This window comes from Eptatretus burgeri, chromosome 4 (genome assembly GCF_056783735.1).
Source record: "Eptatretus burgeri isolate ZD-2024b chromosome 4, Ebu_testis_v1, whole genome shotgun sequence".
NCBI lineage: Eukaryota > Metazoa > Chordata > Myxini > Myxiniformes > Myxinidae > Eptatretus > Eptatretus burgeri.
This window is the reverse complement of record NC_140964.1, coordinates 80,753,621-80,778,744: the sequence shown is the minus strand read 5'-3', so window position 1 is coordinate 80,778,744 and position 25,124 is coordinate 80,753,621. Positions and strand designations below refer to the sequence as shown.

General features: G+C 45.3%; 1 protein-coding gene across 1 annotated transcript in view; it reads left to right on the top strand.

The window, feature by feature from the left end:
* The window catches only part of SMARCB1 (SWI/SNF related BAF chromatin remodeling complex subunit B1), a 46,530-nt gene that overhangs the window by 7,523 nt on the left and 13,883 nt on the right, over positions 1 to 25,124 (top strand). Inside the window, exons 2-6 of the mRNA XM_085878943.1 lie at positions 9,196 to 9,307; positions 9,427 to 9,556; positions 16,557 to 16,694; positions 16,938 to 17,065; positions 23,877 to 24,043. Coding sequence (XP_085735069.1) covers positions 9,196 to 9,307; positions 9,427 to 9,556; positions 16,557 to 16,694; positions 16,938 to 17,065; positions 23,877 to 24,043 — 675 coding nt within the window. The remainder of the gene's footprint in view (positions 1 to 9,195; positions 9,308 to 9,426; positions 9,557 to 16,556; positions 16,695 to 16,937; positions 17,066 to 23,876; positions 24,044 to 25,124) is intronic.

Genomic DNA, 25,124 nt, shown 5'->3' with positions numbered 1-25,124 from the left:
CACAGGCGACGGGAATCTGGGTTGTTGGAACCAATAGTTTAAGCGAGAGGCGCTTGTTGAAAGCCCCGGGGTAGTTTAACAGTTAAATGGTTAGGGTAGATTAGGAGATGTACCCCTCCGCACCATCCATCCCCTCGCTGTCGTTGTGGGCCGCTGGACCCACTTTGGGTTAGATCGCCGAACTCTGGGGAGGCCATTCTGAGGCTTTGCTGGGCCTCGACACAGGACGTTAGCTCTCCCTTATTCCCCTCCGGGAAGGGAACGTAGGGGTTGGGAGTAGGCTAGGTGACAGGATAGGTTAGCCGAACAAGGACGATAAAGGGGGTTAGGGGACGATTTATAGAGGGGAAGTAAACATAAAAGTAAAAAAAAAAAAAAATAAGTTGGGGCTAAATTGGGGTTTGACAAATTAAGGGAGTGGGTATGTACAGTGACAGGCAAAGGCGATAGGTTGGGAGGGAGACAGGTAGGTAGGTCCGAGCCCGCCTTCCAAGTGGCCAGCACCACCACACTCCCTCCACCAACCTCCACTGAACGGCAAAGGCTGGCCAACTTCATCGGCTGGCCGTGTTTTGCTGCAAGGCAGAGGCCGGCTAACTTCATCGGCAGCTGTTGTTGTGCTGCAAGGCCTGTACCGGCCAGTTCATCTGCTGGCTGTTTTCTTCGAGGCCTGTGCCGGCCAGTTCATCTGCCGGCTGTGTTTGCCTGCAACGGTCTTCTTCTGCGGGCTGTGTTTGCCTGCAGCGGCCTTCTTCTGCGGGCTGTGTTTGCCTGCTTGCCTTTGCCATGCCATGCCCACTGCCCACGTTCACCAGCCCCGTTCAATTTTTGCTTTGCCCCCCCTGTTCATTTCCATGTGCGCCAGGATCCGCAAGGCAACAGTTTGCAAGCTGCAAGAACTGCCCTGTTGGCAGCTACAACACGGGCCTGCAGTGGCGGCCCGTGCACCGTGTTTGCGTTCATGCATCCATTCGTTGTGCTCATTGCGTGTGCCACTTGAGCTGGCACGGAGACTGCGTTGTGCAGCCCATGCACCGTTGTGGTTCACTGCGTTCAGTTCAAAAAGGGAGGCCTTGGACTGCGTGTGAGCAGCCAGCCACGTTCCCTGTCACCTGCATTGTTTGAGCCAGAGACTGCATGCGGGCAGCCTGGCTCCCTGCTAACTGCTTTTCTTTTGCAGAGTTCAATGATCCTGGGCCATGGTTTAGTGTAAAATTTGTAAGTTAAGGTTAAGATGTACTGTAAATATGAGTGCGCCCCCGGCATGTTTGTCTTAGCGCCGGCAATTTTATTTAAGTCGTCCGTGTGAGTGAGTGTTTAGATAGTTACGCAGCCCTCAGGTTATTTATTTTGGGGACACGAATACCATGAATGTCGCACTCAGGGATCCGTAGGTAAAATGTACTAGGGGAAAACTACACATGATGGCACACGAAAATTTGACGACTCGGGACGAGTCTGTAAAAAGGGGAGGGGGTAGTGTTGTGGTTACCAAATTCGCAAACCACCATTCAGGTCTCTTAGGTGAGGTATCTCGGTAAGTGCATGTGTAGTTAGGCCCAAACCCGTTGTCTAGTGGGAAGACATGTCATTTATGCGAGCTGCGACTCTTCAGGATAGCCGTTTTTCTTTTACTATCTTTATTTTGGACCAACCGCCATGATTACCACCACAACCACAACATCAACCACCAACCACAACACCGCTTCACCACAACCGCCACGACCTTCACGTCACACCTCGCAACCGTAGCATCGCCACCGTTCTTGCCCCGCTGTGGGTACCGGTGTTGGACTCGTGCAGGGCGCACGTTGAACAGCGTGTACAAAATCACGGATTTTGTGCTTCAAAAACGGATCAAAAACGACACACGCCCACTTTTTGCCGTCCAATCGGTGAGCGAGGGGCGATTTGGCCCCGCCTCCAGAACGATCGATATATGCAAATTTGTGGATCAAAAAGCCTTCACGCCCACTTTTTCTCGGGCCAATGGGGAGCGAGGTGAAAGGTCAAAGGGAGGGGGTCAAAGGCGAAGCTACGGGGGGATAAAAGGACGGTGTTCGTCAGTCAGCAGATCGAGAAGGAGTCGGAGGGTGGAGAGTCGAGTGTGGAAGTCTGGAGCCCGAAGCCTGCAGTAGCTGGAGAAGCTGAAGAGAGTCGAACGAGGGGAGCCCAAAGAAGAGTCCAGGGTGGAGAGTCCAGAGGCGGAGAGGCGGCAGCGGCGAAGGCAGACGAGGGGGTGCTCGCGACGGTGCCGGGAGCTGCACGCCCGAGGAAGGCCGGCAGCGCGACCTGGCCGAGGTGGAGACGCACACCAGGGATAATAAAGATCCTCTATACCCCGAGCATCAGCAACCCCCTCCTGTTTCCCCCCGCGCTGAGATAGTGCGACCAAGGGGGCCCCTTTTCCCACCCCCTGCCTGACACTGTCCGCGAGGCCCGCGGAGAGAGGCGCCATCGCCGCTCCGCGTCTCATCACCAGACGGGTAGGCGCGACCCGGTCTCGGCCTCAGGCCCGCCTCATTCTTGAGGGTATTTCTTTTCCTTGGTTTTGGGTATGTGTTGTCGGCGCCGTCTGTGAAGTAGAATTGTATAAGTGTTGCCGTGTGCTCGGTAGTCGGTATTAGCTCTGCACTGTGTTTTCACTTTTATATTTGCTTTTTGTGTAAATGGAAGTGTGTTTTCTTTTTTTTGTGTGCATTTGGTGGAATTGTATTTGTGTGCTTCCCGTGTGCCGCGAATAAATGTGCTTTATTGTTGAACTGTTCTCCCGCTACGCTTCGTCTTTTCCTCCATTGAATCCTCATCTTGCTTCACGTAAAGGGTTGGTAGTGGGCTGAGTACGCCCGATAATTAATCGAACCGTCGAGGTCGACGATAACACCGCTCGGTTATTCTGATAGTACGGAACGGGTCGCTGAAGTGGCCCGTGTCCGAAGTCGACCTGCGGCGAGGTGCGATCGCCCGGTCTACCCTCCGCGTGGGTACTTAGGTAGGTCGAATTTGGCGAGCAACCCTATCCCACGCGGGGGCTGATTGGCTCGATCGCGGTGAGACCGAAAGGTCCACCCGTGACTGGTTCCCGGCGTTAGTCCGAGAGGGTCACGACTGGATTGTCCGTCCGGTGGGCGACGTGCCGCGATTCGAGTTACGTGGCCGTTCGCACGCCGGCGGGCGCGAAGACCGCAACAATATCATTCCATATGTTTTTCATGTCAAGGAATACGCTAGTCACATTTTCAAATTGATTGGATGTTGCATAGGACCGAAATCAAGTAATTCAGGAAAAAGGAAGACTTGAAGAAAAAGAAAAATGCTCGGCTCTTGAATACTATACAAACTTGCAAAAAGCACAAAGGACCTTTGACCCCAGACAGTCTATATTTACTGAGTACACTATCGGAGAAAGAACTTCTAGCGGAAGTGACGTATTCACACTTAACTGTAGCCCCAGACATCCGCCAACAAAGACGTGTGAAGGATGGAGCAGGGAAATTCCACACTCAAAAATTCAGTTTGACCGAGCTACACAACTCTATAAAGAATGCTATCAAACCTGATGAATCCGTGCAGGATAACATTAATGAACTTTTGTTGGTGGCACTGGTGTGATCTCGGTCTTATGTTGATCTGAGAATGACAAAACAGTTCAATTTTAGCAAAATATTGTGTGGTTTTCGAAAATTGTTTTAAAAATCATCAAAGTGTCATTTTCATATTTCCTGATCGGAAAAACCTATAAATTGATATATTACAAGCCTTATTTTCTCTCATTTGGTCAGAAATTCATAAAAATATTTTTTTGTTGCCATTTTGAATTAATGAAAGTTCCGGTGGTAAAAAAATTCCAACGTTTTCAGATTCAGCATCGAAAATGGCCATAGAAAATGTTATGCGAAGACACTCAACTGAAAAAACTTCACTATTTACCCAACCCTAACACACACACACACACACACACACACACACACACACACACACACACACACACACACACACACACACACACACACACACACACACACACACACACACACACACACACACACACACACACACACACACACACACACACACACACACACACACACACACACACACACACGAATCCGTACACTTCTGAACTTCCTCGGTGAAAATGGACTGCATTTTCGAACTCAGTGGGGTCGATTTACTCTAAGAAATGTTTAGATGGACAACAAATTAATTATAGATTAGAAAATATCGAAATGAGTAGGATTAGTTACTCAACTCCAGTAATGCTAAATCTAGTTTTAGGTCATATTTTCGAAATGGTAGTGAATTTAATGTCGGTGCAGTCATTTCTTCGAGTAAATCGACCCCATAGAGTTCGAAAATGCACTCCATTTCCACCTCGGACATCCAGAGGTACACGTAATCGTACCTGAACATACCCTAATTTATTCAAGTCATGAGACAAAAAGTCGTCATATGGAGCGACCTCTAAATCATCTCCGATCAATTAAATTTATGCGCGTTATTGAATCATAGTGGAATTATTTAGGGCTTGTGGAGACGTCTGAATTTTTTTTTGCTGTTTTTGGACCACCCTAGTGTGGAGTGTTTTCAGCTCAGTGTTGCCCAGGTAAAAAGGGAAATTGTAATCCCCCCCTTCCATCACCACCAGGTTGCGCTTCATGGTACACATTTACATTGAGAATTTGCGCCCCCCCCCCACTCTTTGCCTTCCACATCCCGCATGAGGCTGCAGCCGCATAGCCTATGTTACCCCCCAAACCCCCACAAAGTTGGATTTATACCCTGAGTTTGGAGTTTGTAACTTAAAAGATGTGGCCGTGCACGAGAGAGATAGAGATAGCTAGAGAGATATGCAGAGGAGTTTTGCAGAGGGGTTTTGCAGGGATATTTTCTTTCATTAATTAAAATGATCTTGAGTTGGTGTGGTGCTCGTGCAGGCATGATGGGCCTCCACCCCTGTGTTGGATTTCCTTGGTATATGCAGAGAGATATATATATGTATATATATATATATATATATATATATATATATATATATATATATATATATATATATATATATATATATATATATCTTCTTCCTCTTCCTCTTCCTCTTCCTCTTCCTCCTCTCCCGTTAGGGGTCGCCACAGCGGATCATCCGTATGATCCGCATAGTGATTTGGCACATGTTTTACGCCGGATGCCCTTCCTGACGCAACCCTGGTCGCCTCTTACGACACAGGGATATGGTACACCTATTTTAACCGGGGTATACATCGGCCCAGTATGCTGGTACTCACTTCGCCGACCTCGGAAGGATGACAGGCTGAGTCAACCCCCTGGTGTATTCAGTGGCTCAACGGGCTTGAACTCAGGACCTTTTGTATCCCAAGCCGCTGCCCAAACCACTGCGCCAACACACCAGGCATATATATGTGTGTGTATATATATATATATATATATACACACACACACACACAGTGATAGATATTGTTGCGGGCTGGGGGTCAGGTGAGAAGACCACCAGCGGAGGGGGAGGGAGGGGAGCTATCTCGGGATCCCACCAGACTCCTTGGAATTGCAGGCCGTCACACACGGTTAAATCGGTGACACGGCGGGTCGCTAACCGACATTGAACGCCAATAACTCAACCACGTGACTTAGGGTCCTCCGTCTCGTTAATCCGGTTACATAAAAATAACCACATGATCTAATTACCGGGGGACATGCCCTCGGTACACCTTTCGTCTTGCTCGTCCTGGCCTTTACCGGATCAGATGCAGCCGAGCGACACTGCCAAGCACGTACCGGCTAAAAGGAACGGATCGTTGGGAATAAAGTCCCGGCTTGGTTAGGATACGGACCATGCTGGATCAATGAAAGAAAAGACAAAAACGAGCTGGGAACATTTCTACAAGGGATTTATTAACAGGCAGGCGAGGAAAGGTGTGTGGCACAGTTAATGTGGTTTATTTTCTGCAGCAGGAATAGCAAGAAAAGTGAAAGGTGCGGCAATATACAAGCAACTTACAAAAGCAGATACAGAGCAGAGTTATTCCAATATAATTCTTGTGCACTCTTTACTTAGCGAGGACAGGCGCCAGGACATGGACACACACACACACACACACACACACACACACACACACACACACACACACACACACACACACACACACACACACACACACACACACACACACACACACACACACACACACACACACACAACCCGATGAAGAGGAGTTGAAGAGAAAAAGAGAGGAGATGAGGCTAACGGTCTCTCAATACCTTGCACGATTGCCCGACCGTGCCACCAATACGTTTTGGGAGGATGCTCCGCTGGGCGATACCTCCCTGACAGCTAGCATGGCGTCTCTTGCTTCGTGCAGCTTGCATCGGTCCAGAGAATGAGACGTGATGGTCGGGCGTGCAGGGAGGGACTTGGATGGAGTCAAAAGCCAGTGGGTGGAGAGAGAGGCAGAGTCCAAAGCAAGTGGGTGGAGAAGTGGTGAAGAAGGCGGAGTCAGCAACGAGTTGGTGTAGAAAGCGGAGCCAGCAGGCGAATAGTTGAAGATGAATTCCAGACCAGGACGAGCAAGACGAATCGACAGGACTGAGCGAGCAGGAACGACAACACACGAACGACACTCAAACGACTCAGGAATGACAACGACTACTCTTCTGGAACGACGATTCTCCTCGAACGACGACTACTTCCCCTCACCGCCCTGCGACCTGACCTTTTTTTTTAGATCCAGTGGTGCGGGGCGGGGGCGACGACCCGAAGCGATGTCGTCACCTGAATTGTGCGCTCTGGTTGGGCCCCGGGCCAGCACACGGGCCGGCTGCCATGACTGAAAGCGGCTCCACTTCACTTCCGGCCAGATGGTTCCAAGCTGCGGAATCGTCTCGCTCCGAGGACTGTGACATGAATCGCCTTGCACCGAACCCTGTGCCGTGCCCTCGTGACCCACGGTTGGCACTGGTCAATGTGCCTGCTCCATGGTGCTCCATGCAGCCTGAGCGATCCGGCCGCACCGCATGCCTCTGCCTAGTAGCAGCTGCATCAAGGCGGAGGTGCGGGAGGATGTCTGCCGTCCGCGGGAGACATTTGTTGCCGTCGTAGTGAGCGAAGACTGATGGTAAGATGTAATTGTAACCCCATGCGCAGACTCGACCAAAGATATGTGTTATCTGTGCCCCGTTCTGGTCGATGATAAAGTATCACGGGCTGCGTGCGACTCCACCATTGGACACGTGGTCAGCGTGCGGGTCTGCCCGCCACCGAGCATGGTGTTCGTGGTTATCAGAGGTGGTGGGATGCGCGGTGCCAGCCCTGATCTGTGTCAGAGAATTGAGGGAAAGGATTGGATGTAATTATTGTATGTCGGGTTGGGTTGGAGAAGAAGAAGATATAATTATTAAATGGAGATTTGGAAATGGGTTGGAAAGGGCATGGCCTTGTGCGCTTTGCAAGTTGCCAGCATTTAGGGTGCCGTTTCTTCCATCTCCTCGGTATGTGTTCCGTGCAGCGTGGACATCGTGTTGGGTGCTCTTTCTGTCCAGTGGGCGGAAATTACCGCAGCGCATGCGTTTGGCAGGCTGTGATTTCTGCAAAGGGGTGTCCGGCGTAATGCCTGCTTGGCCTTCGCTGAGGACACATCTCACAGTGAAGGGTGCACGTGGCTGGGATTTACCTCAGGAATAAGAATAGAAAATAGAATCGGAATGATTGCAGATATTTAATCAGACCTAGCTTTGAAGTTTACACAACAAACTGTCCTTTTGTCCCACGAGACAAAAGGGAAGGGACTATCTGAACGTATATGAATGGATTGATTGTCTTGGGACTGCTGTATGATGGTTGTTGTTGCATTGGAGGGATGCGGTTACGAGAACCGCAACTATATATATACTGTATATCTATATATGGAGAGGGATATAGCCAGCCGCCATGGCTGGAAGCGGCCTTACTTCACATCCAGCAAGACATGTCCATGCTGCGGAATTGTCTCACTCTGAACCCCTCGATATGAATCGCCTTGCACTGAACTCTCGGGCCGTGCTCAGGCGACTGGCCGAGGGCTGCGCCGGTCCCGCATGCCCGTTCGGGCACCCTTGGCATGCTGCGTTTGGCGCCGATCAATGTGCTTGCTTTGTCCTTTGCGGCGTGGGTGATCTGGTCCGTACAGCATGCCTCTACTTGGTGGCAGCTGCGTCCACGCGGAGGTGTGAGAAGATGTCTGCCATCCGTGGGAGATATTGGTGCCGTGGTGGTGAGCGAAGAATCAACGGTAAGACGCCGTCGTGAACCAGCGCGCAGACCCGAACAAAGATGTGCGCCATGCGCGTCCCAAACAATGTGATGGAAAGATGCCATTGTAATCAGCATGCAGGCCCAAATGAAGAGGTGCACGATTCGTGCCCTGTTCTGTACGATAATAAATTATCACGAGGCTGCGCGCGGGTCCGCCTTTGTGCATGTGGTTATCTATCCCCATGGTGATCTTCACAGGTAGTGGTGTGTGCGGTGCTGGCCTTGATCTGTGTCAGGGATTGAAGGAAAGGATTGGATATAATTATTAGATGCAGAAATGGGTTGAAAAGAACCAAACGCGTGCGTCCTGTATGAGGTTGGGCTTTTATTGTTTGTTTCTGCTGTTCTCTTCGACACCACATCCTTGTAGCGGCGCCGTCGTGTGGTTGAGGCTTCTGGCCTCCTGAACAGTGGGTGGAGGTTATCCCTGTGCTGCACGCGTTCCGTGCAGTCTGGTGGTGGAGGTTGTCGCTGTGGTTTTCACAGGCGGCCGTCTGAGTGCAGTGCCTGCTTCGATTTATTTCAGGAATAAGAGGAAAATAGTTGGAATGAAGATAGAGATATAATCAAACCGAACTCTGAGATTCACACAACGCACTTTGTCCCGTTTGACCAATTAGACATGAGGGAAAGGTCTAACTACGTATATTAATGAAATAACTGTGGATCACTGTATGATGGATGCCATTTCCTTGGAGGCATGTGCTTTTCAGAACCGCAACAATATATATATATATATATATATATATATATATATATATATATATATATATATATATATATATATATATATATATATATATATGTATGTCGAGATGTATGAAGAGATAGATAGACGCACACACACACTGGTGTTTATATATATATATACATATAGATTTGTTTTATTCCAGGTGGGAAATTACCTGCGTATGTTCCGTGGTTCCCTGTATAAAAAGTACCCATCACTATGGCGTCGGCTTGCCACTATGGATGAGAGGAAGAAGATCGTAGCTTCCTCACATGGTAAGTAATGTGAAATATGCTTCTTGGGTCATTCTTGATGTGTACAAAGCTGTAGACATTTTGAAACTGATAATATATCACAAAGTTTAAAATGTTTCCTTTCACCTTACTGGTTGTAGACCACGGATACACGACACTGGCTACCAGTGTCACTCTGTTGAAAGCTTCAGAGGTGGAGGAGATCTTGGAGGGAAATGACGACAAGTATAAGGCTGTCTCTATAAGTACCGAGCCTCCGGCTTACTTGCGGTGAGGATGCTCCACTTGCAATGGTTGCGATCTACATGTGGAAGTGCCTTTAATCATGATGACACATTTTGTTTTGAGTCTTAAATGACTTGTCCTCTTGCTCCTCTTGTTCCAGTTCCAACAAAACATTAATGCCTGAAACGTCAGTTTTACTTTGCTTCCCAGGGTGGTTTGCATGACTTTGACCTCACACGGTGGTTTGCTTGAACTTTGTTTCTCTTCATTGGATAAAATGTATTGTCCTTTTTGAATAATTTTTCTTAACTATAAACATCTGTTCCCTACCAGAGCGGCGAGAGGGGTCATGTGTAATATGTGGATGGCTGTGTGTTAATATTTAATAATCTGCTGCCTCCTCCTCCTCCTGCCACAATTATTCCCACGTTCGTGTGGGGTTGGCCAGGGTAAGCTTGACCCAAGTCTTTCATGAACCAGCTGGCTCGTCCTGACATTCAACTAAGGTTCGGGCAGGAATTTAGTCTTTGGCCATGGTGCTCGCGATAGCTCGCCTACTCTTCGTGAAGGACGCTGTGGAATCTAACATCCACCAACTAATGCCGGTAGATGGGACGCACAGTTTAACATCCATCCGAGGGACGGCACACACATTGATGAATCGCCCTGCTTGTGAAATGGATGGCAGTTTATACCTGGGTCTGGATTCAAACCCAGGCTAAACAGCTTGCAGGCGAATGTTCGTACCTCTCCGCCATCCTGCCAGCTCACGTGTTAATGTTTTTATAAAGCCATTATTATTGGATGGAATTATCTGGTCCGTACAGCATGCCTCTACTTGGTGGCAGCTGCGTCCACGCGACTAGTTTAAGAAAATTGACCGATTTATTTGTGGTTATAATAATTTTAACAAAACATCTAACTTTGATGACGTTGAGGCTCGAGTCATGATTTGGTGTAAGACGTATCAACATCCAAAGGTAATTGCTGCAAACAGTGAAGAAGGAAAGTGGAAAAGCTGGTCTTTATTGAAACCTATAAAACACGACAATCTTGTCAACTGAGAAGATCAAAGTGTTCAGATCATGGGAGACTTTAAGGTTGGAAACATTGGAAAGTTTCTTCTTCCTGGGTTCGAACATTGAAGTGAGTGCAGAATGTGGACGAGAAATTAACAGACGACTCGCATCGGAGAGAACAGAAATGTCTGGAAAGACAAAGATGTGAAAATACAAACCAAGAGGAGGTTGGAGAATGACCTGGTATTTCCAGTTGCAATGTACGGATGTGAGTCGTGGACAGTGAAAAAGAAAGAAAGGAAGAAAATTGACCGTTTTGAAATGTGGTGTTTGAAACTAATGTTAAAAATTCCATGGAGTGCAAGAAGAACAAACAAATCAGTGCTCGAAGAAATTAGAATGGCACTCGCTAGAGCGTATACCTCAACCAGGGGGAACTGTTTACGTTTCGTATCCCACCGAAAGGCCAGATCTGCATCCGGACCTGAACCAAAATCGCATCGACTTGTTCTTGTCACACACCCAACCTGTCCACCAAGTTTCGTCCGAATGTGTCCATAACTTTTTGAGATATCCTGCCCATTGGCAGACAGAGAGACTGACAAACAGGGATGAAAACATAACCTCTGTCCACCTTTAGTGGCAGAGGTAATTAGACTACCATGTACATTCGAAGCATTGATGAGAAAACAGAAACTGTCACACTTTGGATATATCAGGCATGCAGAAAACTAAAATCTGGAGAAGTCAACCATTCTGGGTATGGTTGAGGGAAGAATAGGAAGAGGCAAGGCTTTTATGTGCTGGATGGTAGGGGTAAAGGCTGCAACAAAGCTGTCTCTGCCAGAGCTTTTTAAAAACAGTGCAGGATTGGGGTGTTTGGAGAAATCTGATCATGAAGTCACCAGAAGTCGGACATGCCTTGATGGACCTGGATCACTGGTTATAATAATTTTTACTTCCGGTAGGTGTGTGGGCCAGCAATCTTAGCCTATACACCAGCCACGTGTAAGTACGAACACTTTTCTCCAAATTTCCCTCAGGCGAGTATTAAACAATGCTGGTGACCGTTAGGAATGGGGAATGGCATCAAATAAAGATCACATTTGGGCCATAAGGGCGTCTGTGGCAATTTCCCACTCATTTAACAATCTTTATTAGCAAAAGATCATTGCGGCCTACCTCGTGGCCTTACGAGTGTAGATGGCTCAGATCCGTTAGTCTGGGGTGGGTGCGATAAGTATAGAATGCCTCAACAAGGATGTCGGGTTTCTTCCAAATTTCGTTTGGTTTCGAGTTAAACAACAGTTGCAACTGTTTAAAAATGTAATCATATGTTTGACAGAATTGACCGACTAGTTTAACTTCTGCAAGTCATAATTTCCTCCTCTCAACAATCCTAATGGCTCATCTTCAGCTCTCGTAAATGTAAAGCTTACACCTTTACCTTTCAGTTTGCAGGCAACTGTAATCTGGATTTATCCCTCTTTCAGCATCAAAAACATATTTCATCATGACCTTGTAAATTTACCCTGAAACTTTCATTTAAAACCATCTGTTCCTTATCTCTCTTACACACACACACACACACACACACACACACACACACACACACACACACACACACACACACACACACACACACACACACACACACACACACACACACACACACACACACACACACACACACACACACACACACACACACACACACACACACACACACACACACACACACACACACTGACATTTATTAGTATGGATTAAAAGTACCTTTACTTATGAATTAAAGATCGAAAAGGTTACAAAGTTGATCAAAATTAGGAAACCAAAAAAAATCTTCCGATTGGACAAAAGGTTTGCAAATGTCGATGGTTATCTCGGCTCTGTGAGTTTCCTTCCAAAAGCGTTATGGATCTGTCTTGTCAAACTGTTATTTTTCCCCTGAACTGTTCATCATGCAGTCGGTCTGTCCCCTTATCTTCTTAGCCCTACTTTGTCCGACTGTCTCTATTCTGGGGTTGTTTGTCTGGGTGGCTGCTCGGCCAAATCCTTGTTTCATCCCCTCCCTATCTCCTCTTATTGTTGGCTCATTCCCTTGATGGTTGTTTCCAACTGTGATATCACTGTTACTATATTGCCTTTTTTTTTTTTTACCTTCCATCACCGCGCTCCTCCATGAGCCTCATTTTTTTTTTCTACCAAAAAATTGCTTCGATAGGTTTCACTTCAACTCAGTGTTTCCAAGATTAACATGCTAATCCTTGGCTCTTTATTAGTCCTTGACAAGCTTCGATCTCAGATCGTGAAACTTGGCGATCCATCACCTGTTTACTGCTACAGGGTAATTTTTATTTTTATCTTGCCAAAACGAAGTTTTTGCAAGATATGTTAGTCAGCTTGTATGTTTTTGTTTGTTTGTTTGTTTGTTTGTTTGTCTGTAATCACGTATAAAAAATTCTGCAGAGCACAGTTATCATTGGAAATTTTTGTAACTTCGCATATCAGAGGCCTATAGAGGTCCCTTTCAGCGCATAAAATTTTGAAGGTCAAGGTCAAAGGTCAAGGTCACTTTGTCGCAAATCAGGGGGTCGACGAAACCCTTATTTTTTTTGAGTAATTTTGATCGGATCGTCTTCAAACTTCATGGGAATATAGTTCATGGTCTGGCGCTCAGCTGATTAATTTTGGTGGCGATTGGCCTTGACCTTCATGGTTAGCACCGAAGGTCAAACATATTTGACCCCAAGGTCAAATTTTCAAGTTTTAGGAACCATATCGTGTAGTACCTCAAATTGAACACCTCGATGAGTGCTTTCTAGATATGTCAAGCTTGAGACATTATGACGTCATTTGGTGACATTATGAGGCAAAAGCATATTTTTCATGGTTACTCTGTAGAACGATTCTCATCGGAATCTCTCGTAGGCAGATATTCCTCAAGGAGTCGCTCCTGGTGGATAGCAGCTCTGTTCACCTCAGTGTAACCTTAAAGAAGCCACACGTGGTCACCTTTTGGCAAGATACGGGTCACCCTGCGGGTGACATTGGTTTTTATTTTTATTTTTTATTTGAGAACCCTAAATAATTCCCATTCACTAAAAACTATATCAGTTCGGAACTTAATGTTTTGCGTAAATGTAGCCTAATGTTACCGAAAGACGTGACATGATCCACACAATTGATTACCTTAAGTTAAGTGCTGAAAGTGTCCACCACCATGTTGCAGGCACAAATTCATTCTTTGCAGCATGCTCTCCGACACAGAGTGAAGAATTTCTTGGGGGAATATTGCTGATTGTCATTGTTTATTGAGCTTTTAATTCAGCAAGATTGTGTGGATTTGTAGTGTACACCATACCCTTCAAATATCCCCACAAAACTAAATCTGGCGACGTAAGATCTGGGGATTGAGGTGGCCATAATGACTTCGACACCACACGGTCACCGAAGAGTAGCCGAAGTTCGTTCATGCTGTATTGCAAAGTCTGACTTGTGGCACCATCCTTGGTTGATTTCGTCTTCTGGAAGATGCCCAAGTAACACATGGATTATGTTGATGTAACATTCTGAGTTTACTGTTTCTTAGAAGCAGTAAACTTCAGATTCTGATTTTGAAGGTTTCGTACGACCACCAAAGCAACTTTTAAATGCAATTTGACATTCCTGAAAGGATACATTCTTTCTTGATGAAATGTTCAACAAGGAACACGCATTCCTCCACAGTGAGCGCCATGGTGTGACTGAGGGAAAAACCATTAAACGTCACTGCTGGGTTATGTGATACCTGATAATTCGGACTGTGTTCCATCTTTCTGGAACATTAGGCTACACTTGCGCAAAATATGGATTCCTAACAGATATAGTTTATAGTGTATGGAAATGCTTTAGGGTTCTCAAATAAAAAAAACCAAAATCGCCTTGTATTTTGGGCTCGAAGTTGGATGTCACAATGGACCGAACCCTTTCCTTTAAGCCACACATTGCTAAAATGTTGCCCAAATCTGCTCATACTTGAATCAAAAGATCTACTGGAACCTTGGTTCACGTTCTCATAACATCCCTTTTAGACTTTTGCAATTCCCTGATGGATGGCTTGCCCGCTTCTTCGCTCAGGCCCTTACAAGTTGTGCAGAATACAACAACCAAGCTTGGAAATTCGATCACATGATTCCAATTCTCAAGACCACCAACTTTCATCACATCAACACATATATATTTTAATATCCAGTTAATAACCTTTATAGCAATACATAATTTTTGGATCATGTCTAAATATCTCACCTTGTTATGCCTTACATCCCTGGAAGGCCAAGTCCAGCACCTGGAATTCCTGGTTGGCCCCGCCGATCAAATTTGTTCGGTTATTCTCTGGGACTTTGGAACCCTCTCCCTTTTAAAATCAATACTGCCTCATCAGCCACAGATTGTAAATCTCTTTTTGGTTCACGAGTCAGTAAGTGACCACTATATTCGTTATGGGTGTGTGTGTGTCTGTCTGTCGGTCTGTCCCGAGCATAGCTCCGTGGGTTTTGATCTGATCCTGATAAAATTTGGGTGGGAGGTTTATATCATGATCTAGTTGTGTTTTCCTGAGAATGGGCGTGCTGCGCCCATTATGGGCGGAGCCACGCCAAAAAAACTTGTTTTTAGGGGGTAGCCGATTTCAAGTTCCATCTTCTCCGAGGGGGTTTGTCGAATCTGGCAGGGGTTTTCGGTATTTGGTTAGCCCAATGACATGTGCATAGCCGCACAGAGCTCGATTTTTCATTTTCGTCCCAAGGTCAAGGCCACAAGGTCACGAACTTTGAAAATTTCAAAAAAATCAATAAATTGGGCATTGAGCTCCTAGGGTTTTCAACTGTTTCGAATGAAAGTTGGTATGCAAGTAGTGCTCTTCGAGCACTACAACTTTCATCATTTATGTTTTTCCCGATTCCTGCCAGTTTGCCCGTGGCATCCCCTTGAAGGTCAAAAAATAAAATAAACCAATGTCACCTGCAGGGTGACCCGTATCTTGCCAAAAGGTGACCACGTGTGGCTTCTTTAAGGTTACACTGAGGTGAACAGAGCTGCTATCCACCAGGAGCGACTCCTTGAGGAATATCTGCCTACGAGAGATTCCGATGAGAATCGTTCTACAGAGTAACCATGAAAAATATGCTTTTGCCTCATAACGTCACCAAATGACGTCATAATGTCTCAAGCTTGACATATCGAGAAAGCACTCATCGAGGTATTCAATTTGAGGTACTACACGATATGGTTCCTAAAACTTGAAAATTTGACCTTGGGGTCAAATATGTTTGACCTGAGGCGCTAACCATGAAGGTCAAGGCCAATCGCCACCAAAAATTAATCAGCTGAGCGCCAGACCATGAACTATATTCCCATGAAGTTTGAAGACGATCCGATCAAAATTACTCAAAAAATAAGGGTTTCGTCGACTCCCCTTAATTGCGACAAAGTGACCTTGACCTTTGCCCTTTGCCTTCAAAATTTTATGCGCTGAAAGGGACCTCTATGGGCCTCTGATATGCGAAGTTACAAAAATTTCCAATGATAACTGTGCTCTGCAGAATTTTTTATACGTGATTACAAACAAACAAAAAAAAAAAAACATACAAGCTGACTAACATATCTTGCAAAACTTTGTTTTGGCAAGATAAAAAGGCGAACCGTGTACAGTGCTCGTGAACCATTGCCATCTCCAGACTTGTCCTTTTTAAAGTGCTTTGCGATTTTCTTTGAATGAAAAGCACGATACGCAAGAAGGAAATTAATTGGTTTATATTTTCCTAAATTTTATGATGAACTTGCCTAACCTATACTCGTATAATTGACAAATTCTGCAAACATTAGATTGTAATTTATAATTTTTACAAGTATCTGAGATTGGTGAAAACGTTGAGAGTGCAAGTTGAATGTTTCTTGTTCAAAATGTTTTTCTTTTTTTTTTTGTTAGTACTCATCAACATTATACGAATAAATGCTCTTTAACCCTTAAACTGTTTCTTGCTTAGGGAGCAGAAAGCAAAAAGACCAAACCAATGGGTGCCAGCCATGCCCAACAGCTCTCACCATCTGGATGCCGTGCCGTGCTCAACGCCCATAAACCGCAATCGAATGGGCCGCGATAAGAAGAGGACCTTCCCCCTGTGGTATCATTAACCACATCAATACCTCTGTTATGCATATTATCAATATCATTAGTATCTTTATCAACTTCAATTTTAATAATATCCTGAAAAAGTTGGATTGCATTTGAACTGGCAGAATTGACAAAGTTATATTTTTAATTTTGATGGTTAAACAAAATTGCAAACGTTCTTTGTTTTGACTCGACTGGCAATGTCTCTGAGATGGGATTGTTTCTGGCACCATATCATTGTCTTCTCTGGCAGTTTTGATGACCATGACCCTGCTGTTATCCACGAGAACGCCGTGCAGCCTGAAGTTCTGGTTCCTATTCGACTCGACATGGAGATCGATGGGCAGAAACTGAGAGACACTTTCACGTGGAACATGAACGGTATGTAGCAAACTCAGCAGTGAGTGTGCCGTGCAGGCCCAGTCAATCTTGAGTCCTTCAATCTTTGTTGCTTTTCCTGCTGGAAAACTGTTTATTTATTTATTTCCTTCCTTTGACAAAACTCGGTTGTGAAAGCACTTGGTTTGGGGTTTCGATGTTTGTCGCTTTGTTTGTCTTTGTCGAGTCACATTTTTATACCTCTGCTGATGAAGGCGATATGTTTTTGTGTTGTTCATCCATATGTACGTCTGCTAATTTTCTTTGTGTTCTCTGCAAACGCTTTTCCAATTGACATGGAATTTTCACCAGAGGGGTGACTGATTACTCGTTTAGAATGTTTTTATGATAATTATGATGCCATAGGTCATATGGTATACGAATAAGTAAATATAAGCGATGAGTGACTAATTATTGCGTGTAGTTGTTGAAAGTATTGTTGTAATAAATGATCACAAAATAAAAATTTATAGCTAATTCAGAGTTTGCGTGCATGCTTGTGTGTGTTTTGCCCTTTGTATCTGTTGAAGGCTGTTTACATTAAATATGGGAACCCTCTGGTCATTTTGTTTATAGCGCACAAGCTGCTGCTCAGACAGCAACCACACTCTTGAGATAGCAAGTGATGGAACCTCCAAGAAGGCCACACCACTTGGTAGCCGCAGTCCAGGCAGGAATGTGTAATTTGTTCAGGATACCGGTGAAAACCCGCCCACTGTTTGTAAAGGACACCGAGTGATCTTTAAAGTCCACCAACTAATGCTGGTAGATGTGACATTCAGTTTCGATGTCCATTCAAGGAATGGGAGCATACATTGATGCCTCGTTCTGCATGTTAAACACCAGGATGACAGTTTGTAGCTAGCTCAAGATCCAAACTCAGGCTCGACAGCTCAGAGTTTGTGTGCATTCCTCGAGGCCATCCTGACAACCAACAAATGTATTACTCCCCACAATTTAGCCAAGATATTGCATCACAATTTAACCTTCAGTTTCTATAAAAGTCCCCACAGCCATCACATGATCATATCCAGACATTGTGCAGGCCAAGCTATACTTTTGTGTTTTATGGCTGCTTTATCTTCAAGATGTTGTTTCACTGTAGTCTTTGAGGTCATCTTGCTGAAAGATGACTCCATGCTGTGTTTATAAGAGAATGACATATAGAGCACACATTGTGTTCTGTTTATTCTGATTGGAGCTCTGTTTTGAAAATTCTAGCTTTTCTCTGCATGGCATTGCAGAGTGTCCGCTCTGAGTCTGGAACGTCGGTGGTTCGATTCAGACCCTAACTGAGTCATTCACCAGACCTTAAAAAGGGTACTTCATGGCTTGACTATATCATTTCGAGGATAGGTCAGGTCAGCTATGGGAGCAGACGCCAGAGGAGCGCGTCGCTGCATCCACTTTCCGTCAGTACTCCAGTCTGGCCATCCCCCAGGCAGATGCCTGGCCCATACCCATGTCCTTGAGATGCTGATCAACCTGCTGCAACCACGAGGCACATGGTCATCCCATTGGCCTCCTCTACTCATGAGGCTCACTCGCGAAGAGTATCTGGTGAGCAGAATCAGCGTCAGGAAAATGAGTCACATATCCGTTTAACCGCAGCTGACGCTCACGGACGATACATGGAAGAAATCTCATCTGAGTCTCTCTCAACAACTGCTCGTTGGACACAAAGTCTGATCAGCAAGAGCCAAGGTTTCTCCGAAGAGACCTGGTACCGAAGGAGTCAAGTCTCTGTTTCAGATCCTTGGTCAGAGTCCAAGTCTCACATCCATAGAGCATGACTGGAACGACCAAGGACTTGGACTCGGACTTTCGTCCTTCTGCAAAGGTACCGCCAACACTACACCCCACGATCCAGTAAATCCATGTCTCCAAAGGCCCAACACAGACGTCCATCGACTTCTGGCTCACAACATGCGAAAACATGAATATCACTGCCAAGGAAAGTGAATCTCTCTGTGACGTCAACATCCTCACCACAAACAGGTACAGCCAACAGAGCAGCATCCAATATTTGATTGAAAGCCTGGATCTTGGTTTTGACCCAGGAAACCCATAATCCTAGAGGTTCCGACTCCTCATTCAGCGCCTCGAGAACCCCCATTAGAATATCCAGCATATCTGAAACGATGACTGCATCATCTGCGAAATCAAGATTGGAGATGTTGACATTCCTAAATTATGCACCGCAGCTTGATCTGTCCCACATGCTCCCCAGAATCCAATCCATACAAGCGCTGAAAAGTGTGGATGCCAGTACACACCCCTGACAAACTCTAAAGAACAACTGGAAATAAATCAGAGATCGAACCACAACACCTCACGTCACTCTCAGTTCCAGAGTATAGATCAGAAATCAGATTGAGCAGTTTTGGTGGCACCCCACGAAGACCGAGAATCTTCCAGAGGACATCCCGATTCACTGAATCAAATGCTTCACAGAGATATACATATGCTGCGAGAAACCCTTGCCAAAAGCTAGTCTACCTTCAGTGAGGATCCGAAGAGCAAGGATACGGTCAATCGTTGACCTCTTTGTGCTAACGCTTGACTGCTCTGGGCGCTAGTGCTCAAGCAGATGGTGGTGAACCCTATCAAGAATTATCCGAGAAAAGACCTTGCCTGGCATTGAGAGCAGCGTTGCCCCTCGGTAGTTGATGCAGTCCTGGTGATCACCCTTCTCTTTCCAAAGAGGGACAACAAGGCTCCTCTTCCAGTCAGTTGGGGGTGATGCCTGTGCTCCAGATGGAGCACAGAACTGCATGCACACAAGGACAGCATTTCCACCAGCCTTGAGAAGTTCATCATGGATGCCACAGATCCCTGGAGCTTTACCCCATTTGAACTGGTTCAGCGCAGCCTGTGTTTCCACAAACGCAGGCAGTTCACAAATCGTTGGAGGGTCAGCAATAGAGATAGAAATACCCCTGACATTCAACTCAATAGCTGGTTGATCGGCCGAGTACAGCTGCTCAAAGTAACAGGCCAAATGGACCTTCACTTCAGACTCCCCTGTCAAGAGATCACCATCGTCTGTTCTCACTGCAGTCCACCGAGTGACGGGCTTAAGGCCCAGTCACACCTTGACGTTTTAGCCAGCGATGGCAACGTATTAAAATGTATGGAAAACGCTGCCTTACGTTGAACTTTTGATGTTTTTTTTTTTTAAAGATTCGGACGTATTCATAACGACTTGGTCTTATGCATAACGTATTAGTAACGGACACAGAACGTTTCGTTGTGTTATAGATAACTTATACCGACGAATGCTGAACCTGTTATCGACCTTCACAACCTATGCCCAACGATCGTCTAACTTATGCATAGCGCGCTGCACGTATTGCCGACGAACTCGTGGCGTAGCCTATTAAAAGGCTGCCGCACAACGATTCAAATCATAACCGCCGCAGAAATGGAAGTGTCAACATCGCAGTCACACCTTGGCGATCTTGCCAGCGTATGCCGACCTCTGAAAAATGCGTCTAAAACTCTGGCGCACGTCGAATACGGTATGGGTAAGTTTGGTATGCGTGAAGAGAACGCTAAAGTACGCTATCATACGTCGTATTAAATGGAGTACGTCTTGTAATTTTGAACATGTTGAAAATTTTACGACGTTCTTGCCGTATGACACACGCTCCGCATGCGATGGGAATAAGTTGTACTCACGATATGCGATCGTTGACACACATCGACACACGTTACTTGTAAGGTGCTCATAAGTCGAAACACGTCAAGGTAATGGTTAGCGTCAGTGTTCCAGACTCCCGGTTTTTTTTTTTTCTTCGGTATGATGGTGTTCAGTGTACAGTGCGGTTATGATTTAAATTGTTGAGTGGAAGCCTATTAATTATATTATATTATAACCGCACTAGAAATCGAAGTGTCAAAATCACCATCATACCGAAGGAAGGAAGAAAAAAAAACAACAAAAAAAAAAACCAGGGAGTCTGGAACACTGACGCTAACCATTACCTTGATGTGTTTCGACTTATGAGCACCTTACAAGTAACGTGTGTCGATGTGTGTCACCGATCGCGTAACGTGAGTACAACAAGTAACTCATAGGTTAGAAATAAGTTTCGGGTACGCTAAACATTAACTCGACGTGTTTCGACTTATGAGTAACTTACAAGTAACGTGTGTCGACGTATGTCAACGATCGCGTGACGTGCCTACAACTTCTGGCCAGCGTTATGCGGAACGTGTGAGTCATACGCTGGCATAAGTCTTAAAATTTCAAGCATGGAAAATTTGAGGACAACCGAAAAGTACAACGTTTAAAGCCAGCGTACAACGACGTATGGCAGTGTTTTTCAGCGTGCTCTCAATGTTATCAAAACTTACCCATAACGTATTCGACGTGTACCAGCGTTTTAGACAAATTTTCCAAAAATCGGCAAAAGCTGGCTAAAACGTCAAGGTGTGACTGGGCCTTTAGAAGAATGAAATACACAAATTCCTCTGTAAGTAGCACGAGAATCACTTGACCACAGATGATGCTTTACCCCCTCACAGATTCCTCACACATAGGCCTTCTTGTCCGCCCTCAGTGCACGTACAGTTTTGTGTCTCAGCTCCCTAAACAGCTTGGTTTTTCCATTAAGCCTGGTGCTGTGACTGGTCAATGGTATCCAGTGTCTCTTGGGCGACAAAGTTATTCTTTGCCTGACAGTGGGTTCCAAGATATCCACCGTCAACATCAAGGATGGAAGTCTTGAAGGTACTCCACAACTCTTCAGCATTCCCCAAAACACCCTTACCCTCCCTCCCCAAATCCATACTCAGCCTGTTCACAAACTCCTCAGCTCCCCTCTCATCCTTGAGCTTGCCAACATCCAGCCTAGGCTGGGATGGTACCATTCTCCTGGATTTAAGCTGCAACTTCAGAGTTGCTACAACAAGTCTGTGGTCGGTATTGAGGAACTGAGCACTCTGGTAGACCCTGCTGTTCTGGATCATCCTCCAGCGACCAACAACGAGCACATGCTCAATCTCCTTTGCCACACCACCAGCTTTGGAATACCAAGTCCAGCGATGAGCCTGTCGGCACTGAAACCATGGACCGCCACCATTGAGTCCCCGACTTCTTGCAAAGTCAAGGAACTTAGTTCTATTCTGGTTCCCAGTCCCAGACCAATGGAGACCAATACATCTCATACCATCCCTGTCAGTGCCAGTTCGATGCATTGAAATTCCCCTGTGATTAGAAGAGTACCGACTGGGGCACCGACCAACCACAGACTCAAGCACGCCATAGAATGCCTCCTTCACAATGAGATTGCTCACCTCATTCGAAGCATATACAGAGACCAGGAAAATGACACCCAAGGAGTAATGAATCCTCATTCTGACACGCTCATTGACCGGTGTTACCTCAATTATCATGGGAGTCAGCTTATTGGACACAGCTACAGCAATTCCTTGGGCATGGTAACCATCAGAGTGACCAGACCAGTAGTAGGTGTAACCACCCGCCATGATCTCGCCACTATCCCGTCTCCGAAACTCAGAGAGTGCTCCAACACTCATGTTGAAACGCTGCAGCTCAGGTGATAGCAGAGACGGATGCTCTTGCAGTATGCCGGTACTTCAGGATCCTCCGTCTGACATTCCCCAGGCAGATGCCTAGCCCATCCCCATCTCTTAGGGATGGGACATTCCATGCACACCTGAAGGGACCGCCTCAGGTTAACCCGGGAGATCGCTGTCTGGTGCATGACACCTTATCACCACCGCAACACATCGCTGCAATCTGACCCAGGAAGGTAACTATGTGCTTTTCCTCCTCAGATCAAAGAAGAGAGAGAGTATGGATAAACTCCATAGGTTGGGGGGGGAGGGTGGGGAGAGGGAGAGGGAGAGGGAGACAGACATGATGTTATCAAGATGGCATTGCCCAGAGTGCCCTGGGAAGCTGTGTCCTTTCCCCGCAATTCAGTGGCTGTATTTATCTTTTCAAGTCCGTTGTCTCAAGTATGTGTGAGATTTGTGTTGGAGCTCCCCTATGAGCCTTTGAACTTGTATAATTATTTTTTTCTCCTCAATCAACTCAAATGACTTGTTTTGATGTCGACAGTATCACTCATTGCTGTTTGTGGATTATTTAATATTCACCGGGTATGCTTGCACATTGTAAGCAATAACGAACCTTGCTTCAACAATGTCTCTGGTTGCTCACCTGTATTAATTTTTTTCATTTATGGACGCTTTCCGACGGTTCTGTGATTTTTATTTTATTTCTTTTTTTATCCCCGGTATATCAGCTTCGATGTGTGGCACGCAAAATTTCACCTTTCTGCGTCACCCGGAAGGTACCTACCATTAATATCAGTCAGTTAGTGGTGAGAACGAGCTTTTTATATGAGATGACCTGTCAATTAAAATGTTTTCATTTTCTTGCAATCCCCTTTTAATTGTTTTACCTGTACTGTCGGACCCCGCTATTTGCAGATTCACTATTCGCGGACCCCTCGTATTCGCAGTTTATTAAATGGACCTGCTTCGACATTCGTGGCCCTGTGCTTCGCGTTTTTGCAGTTTTTTTTCATGGGATTTTTTTTACTTTTCTTCATGAATCACAAGCCACTGGGAAGCTATCCCCCCTTTTCCCATTGAAACAATGCCCCACTATTGACGGATTCGCTATTTGCGGCATTTTCCAGGAACGTATTCCCTGCAATTATTTATTTATTTATTCTTCAGTTGATGCAGTCAAAGCCAAATGTTCTTTCAGTTCAAAATCATTTGTGTAGAACTGCCAGTGTTTGGCTAAATTGTGAGTCGTTTTATCCACCTGCAGAGAAACTGATAACTCCCGAGATGTTTGCCGAGATCCTCTGCGATGACCTGGATCTCAATCCACTAAGCTTCGTGCCGTCCATCGCGGCTGCCATTCGGAGCCAGCTTGAAACTTTCCCAACCGATAGCCTTTTGGAGGACCAGACCGACCAGAGGGTCATCATTAAGGTAACTCAGTCACATCACATGACACCTGTAATTTCCCCTCATTATCTGGTGGTGTTTTATTAATTTTTCGCAGTCTGGGGGTCACCATGAAATTTTTTTTGTGGTTATCAGAGAAATGTGGATGGTTCATATCCAGTGGAATTTTATTAAAGACTAATCCCTTAGCCAAACAGGACTTTTCATCACTCACTAAACTTGGGAACAAGATGGTTCTGAGTTCCATTTCTAGTTGCCCCGTGCATGCGATGCGAAAAGCAGGGTAAAGCAATTGGTTCATGTCCATCTGATCAGTTTATGATCGAGTAACAACTTACTCAATTGAATGTTTGGCTTGAATGTTTATATTTTGAACATAAATCTTTTATATTTTGAACATAAATCAGAACTTGAATAGAAAGACAGGTTTGTCTTTTCATCGTATTTTGGCTTTGCATTTGTCCTGATCGAACATGTGCAGAGAGGAGTGAGGTGATATTTTTTATTGTTTGTCTGCCTGGAAATCAAACAAAATCGAAAATCATTCCAAATGGGAAACTTTTTAAGGATGTTATAAATGTTCACAACCAACATGCATGAATAACTAATGTCATGTGTTTGATAGGGTGATGGAGACACTGGGTAAAACGGCGGTAAAACCTGGAATCTATTTATTTATACACCTTTAAACCTTTATTGAAATTGAATTAGTTACTTTAACACTAGAACACGAATTGCCTTCATAACACTTCCAAGAGCCATGATATTTATATATATATATATATATATATATCAACATATAGCATGAGAGTGTGGTATGTGAGAGGGTAAAGGATTGAGGTGATTAAGAGGCCGCTGATATGGCTATGTATGAATCAGATTCATGCTGCGTTTTATGGTGATCATGAAAGCCTCCGTCTCCTAAATTGCGACTCTAACGTTTTATTCGTGTATTAGTGTGATGTATAAGACTACTTCAGTAGCACTAAACTTCCGGATTTTTTAAAACTATCTTTAAAATTGATGTATATACTTGAACACAACTGCACGGGGTATCATGTTCTTTGAACCCTCAAGGTTGATTTGTTTGTCTTGCTAACTTGAC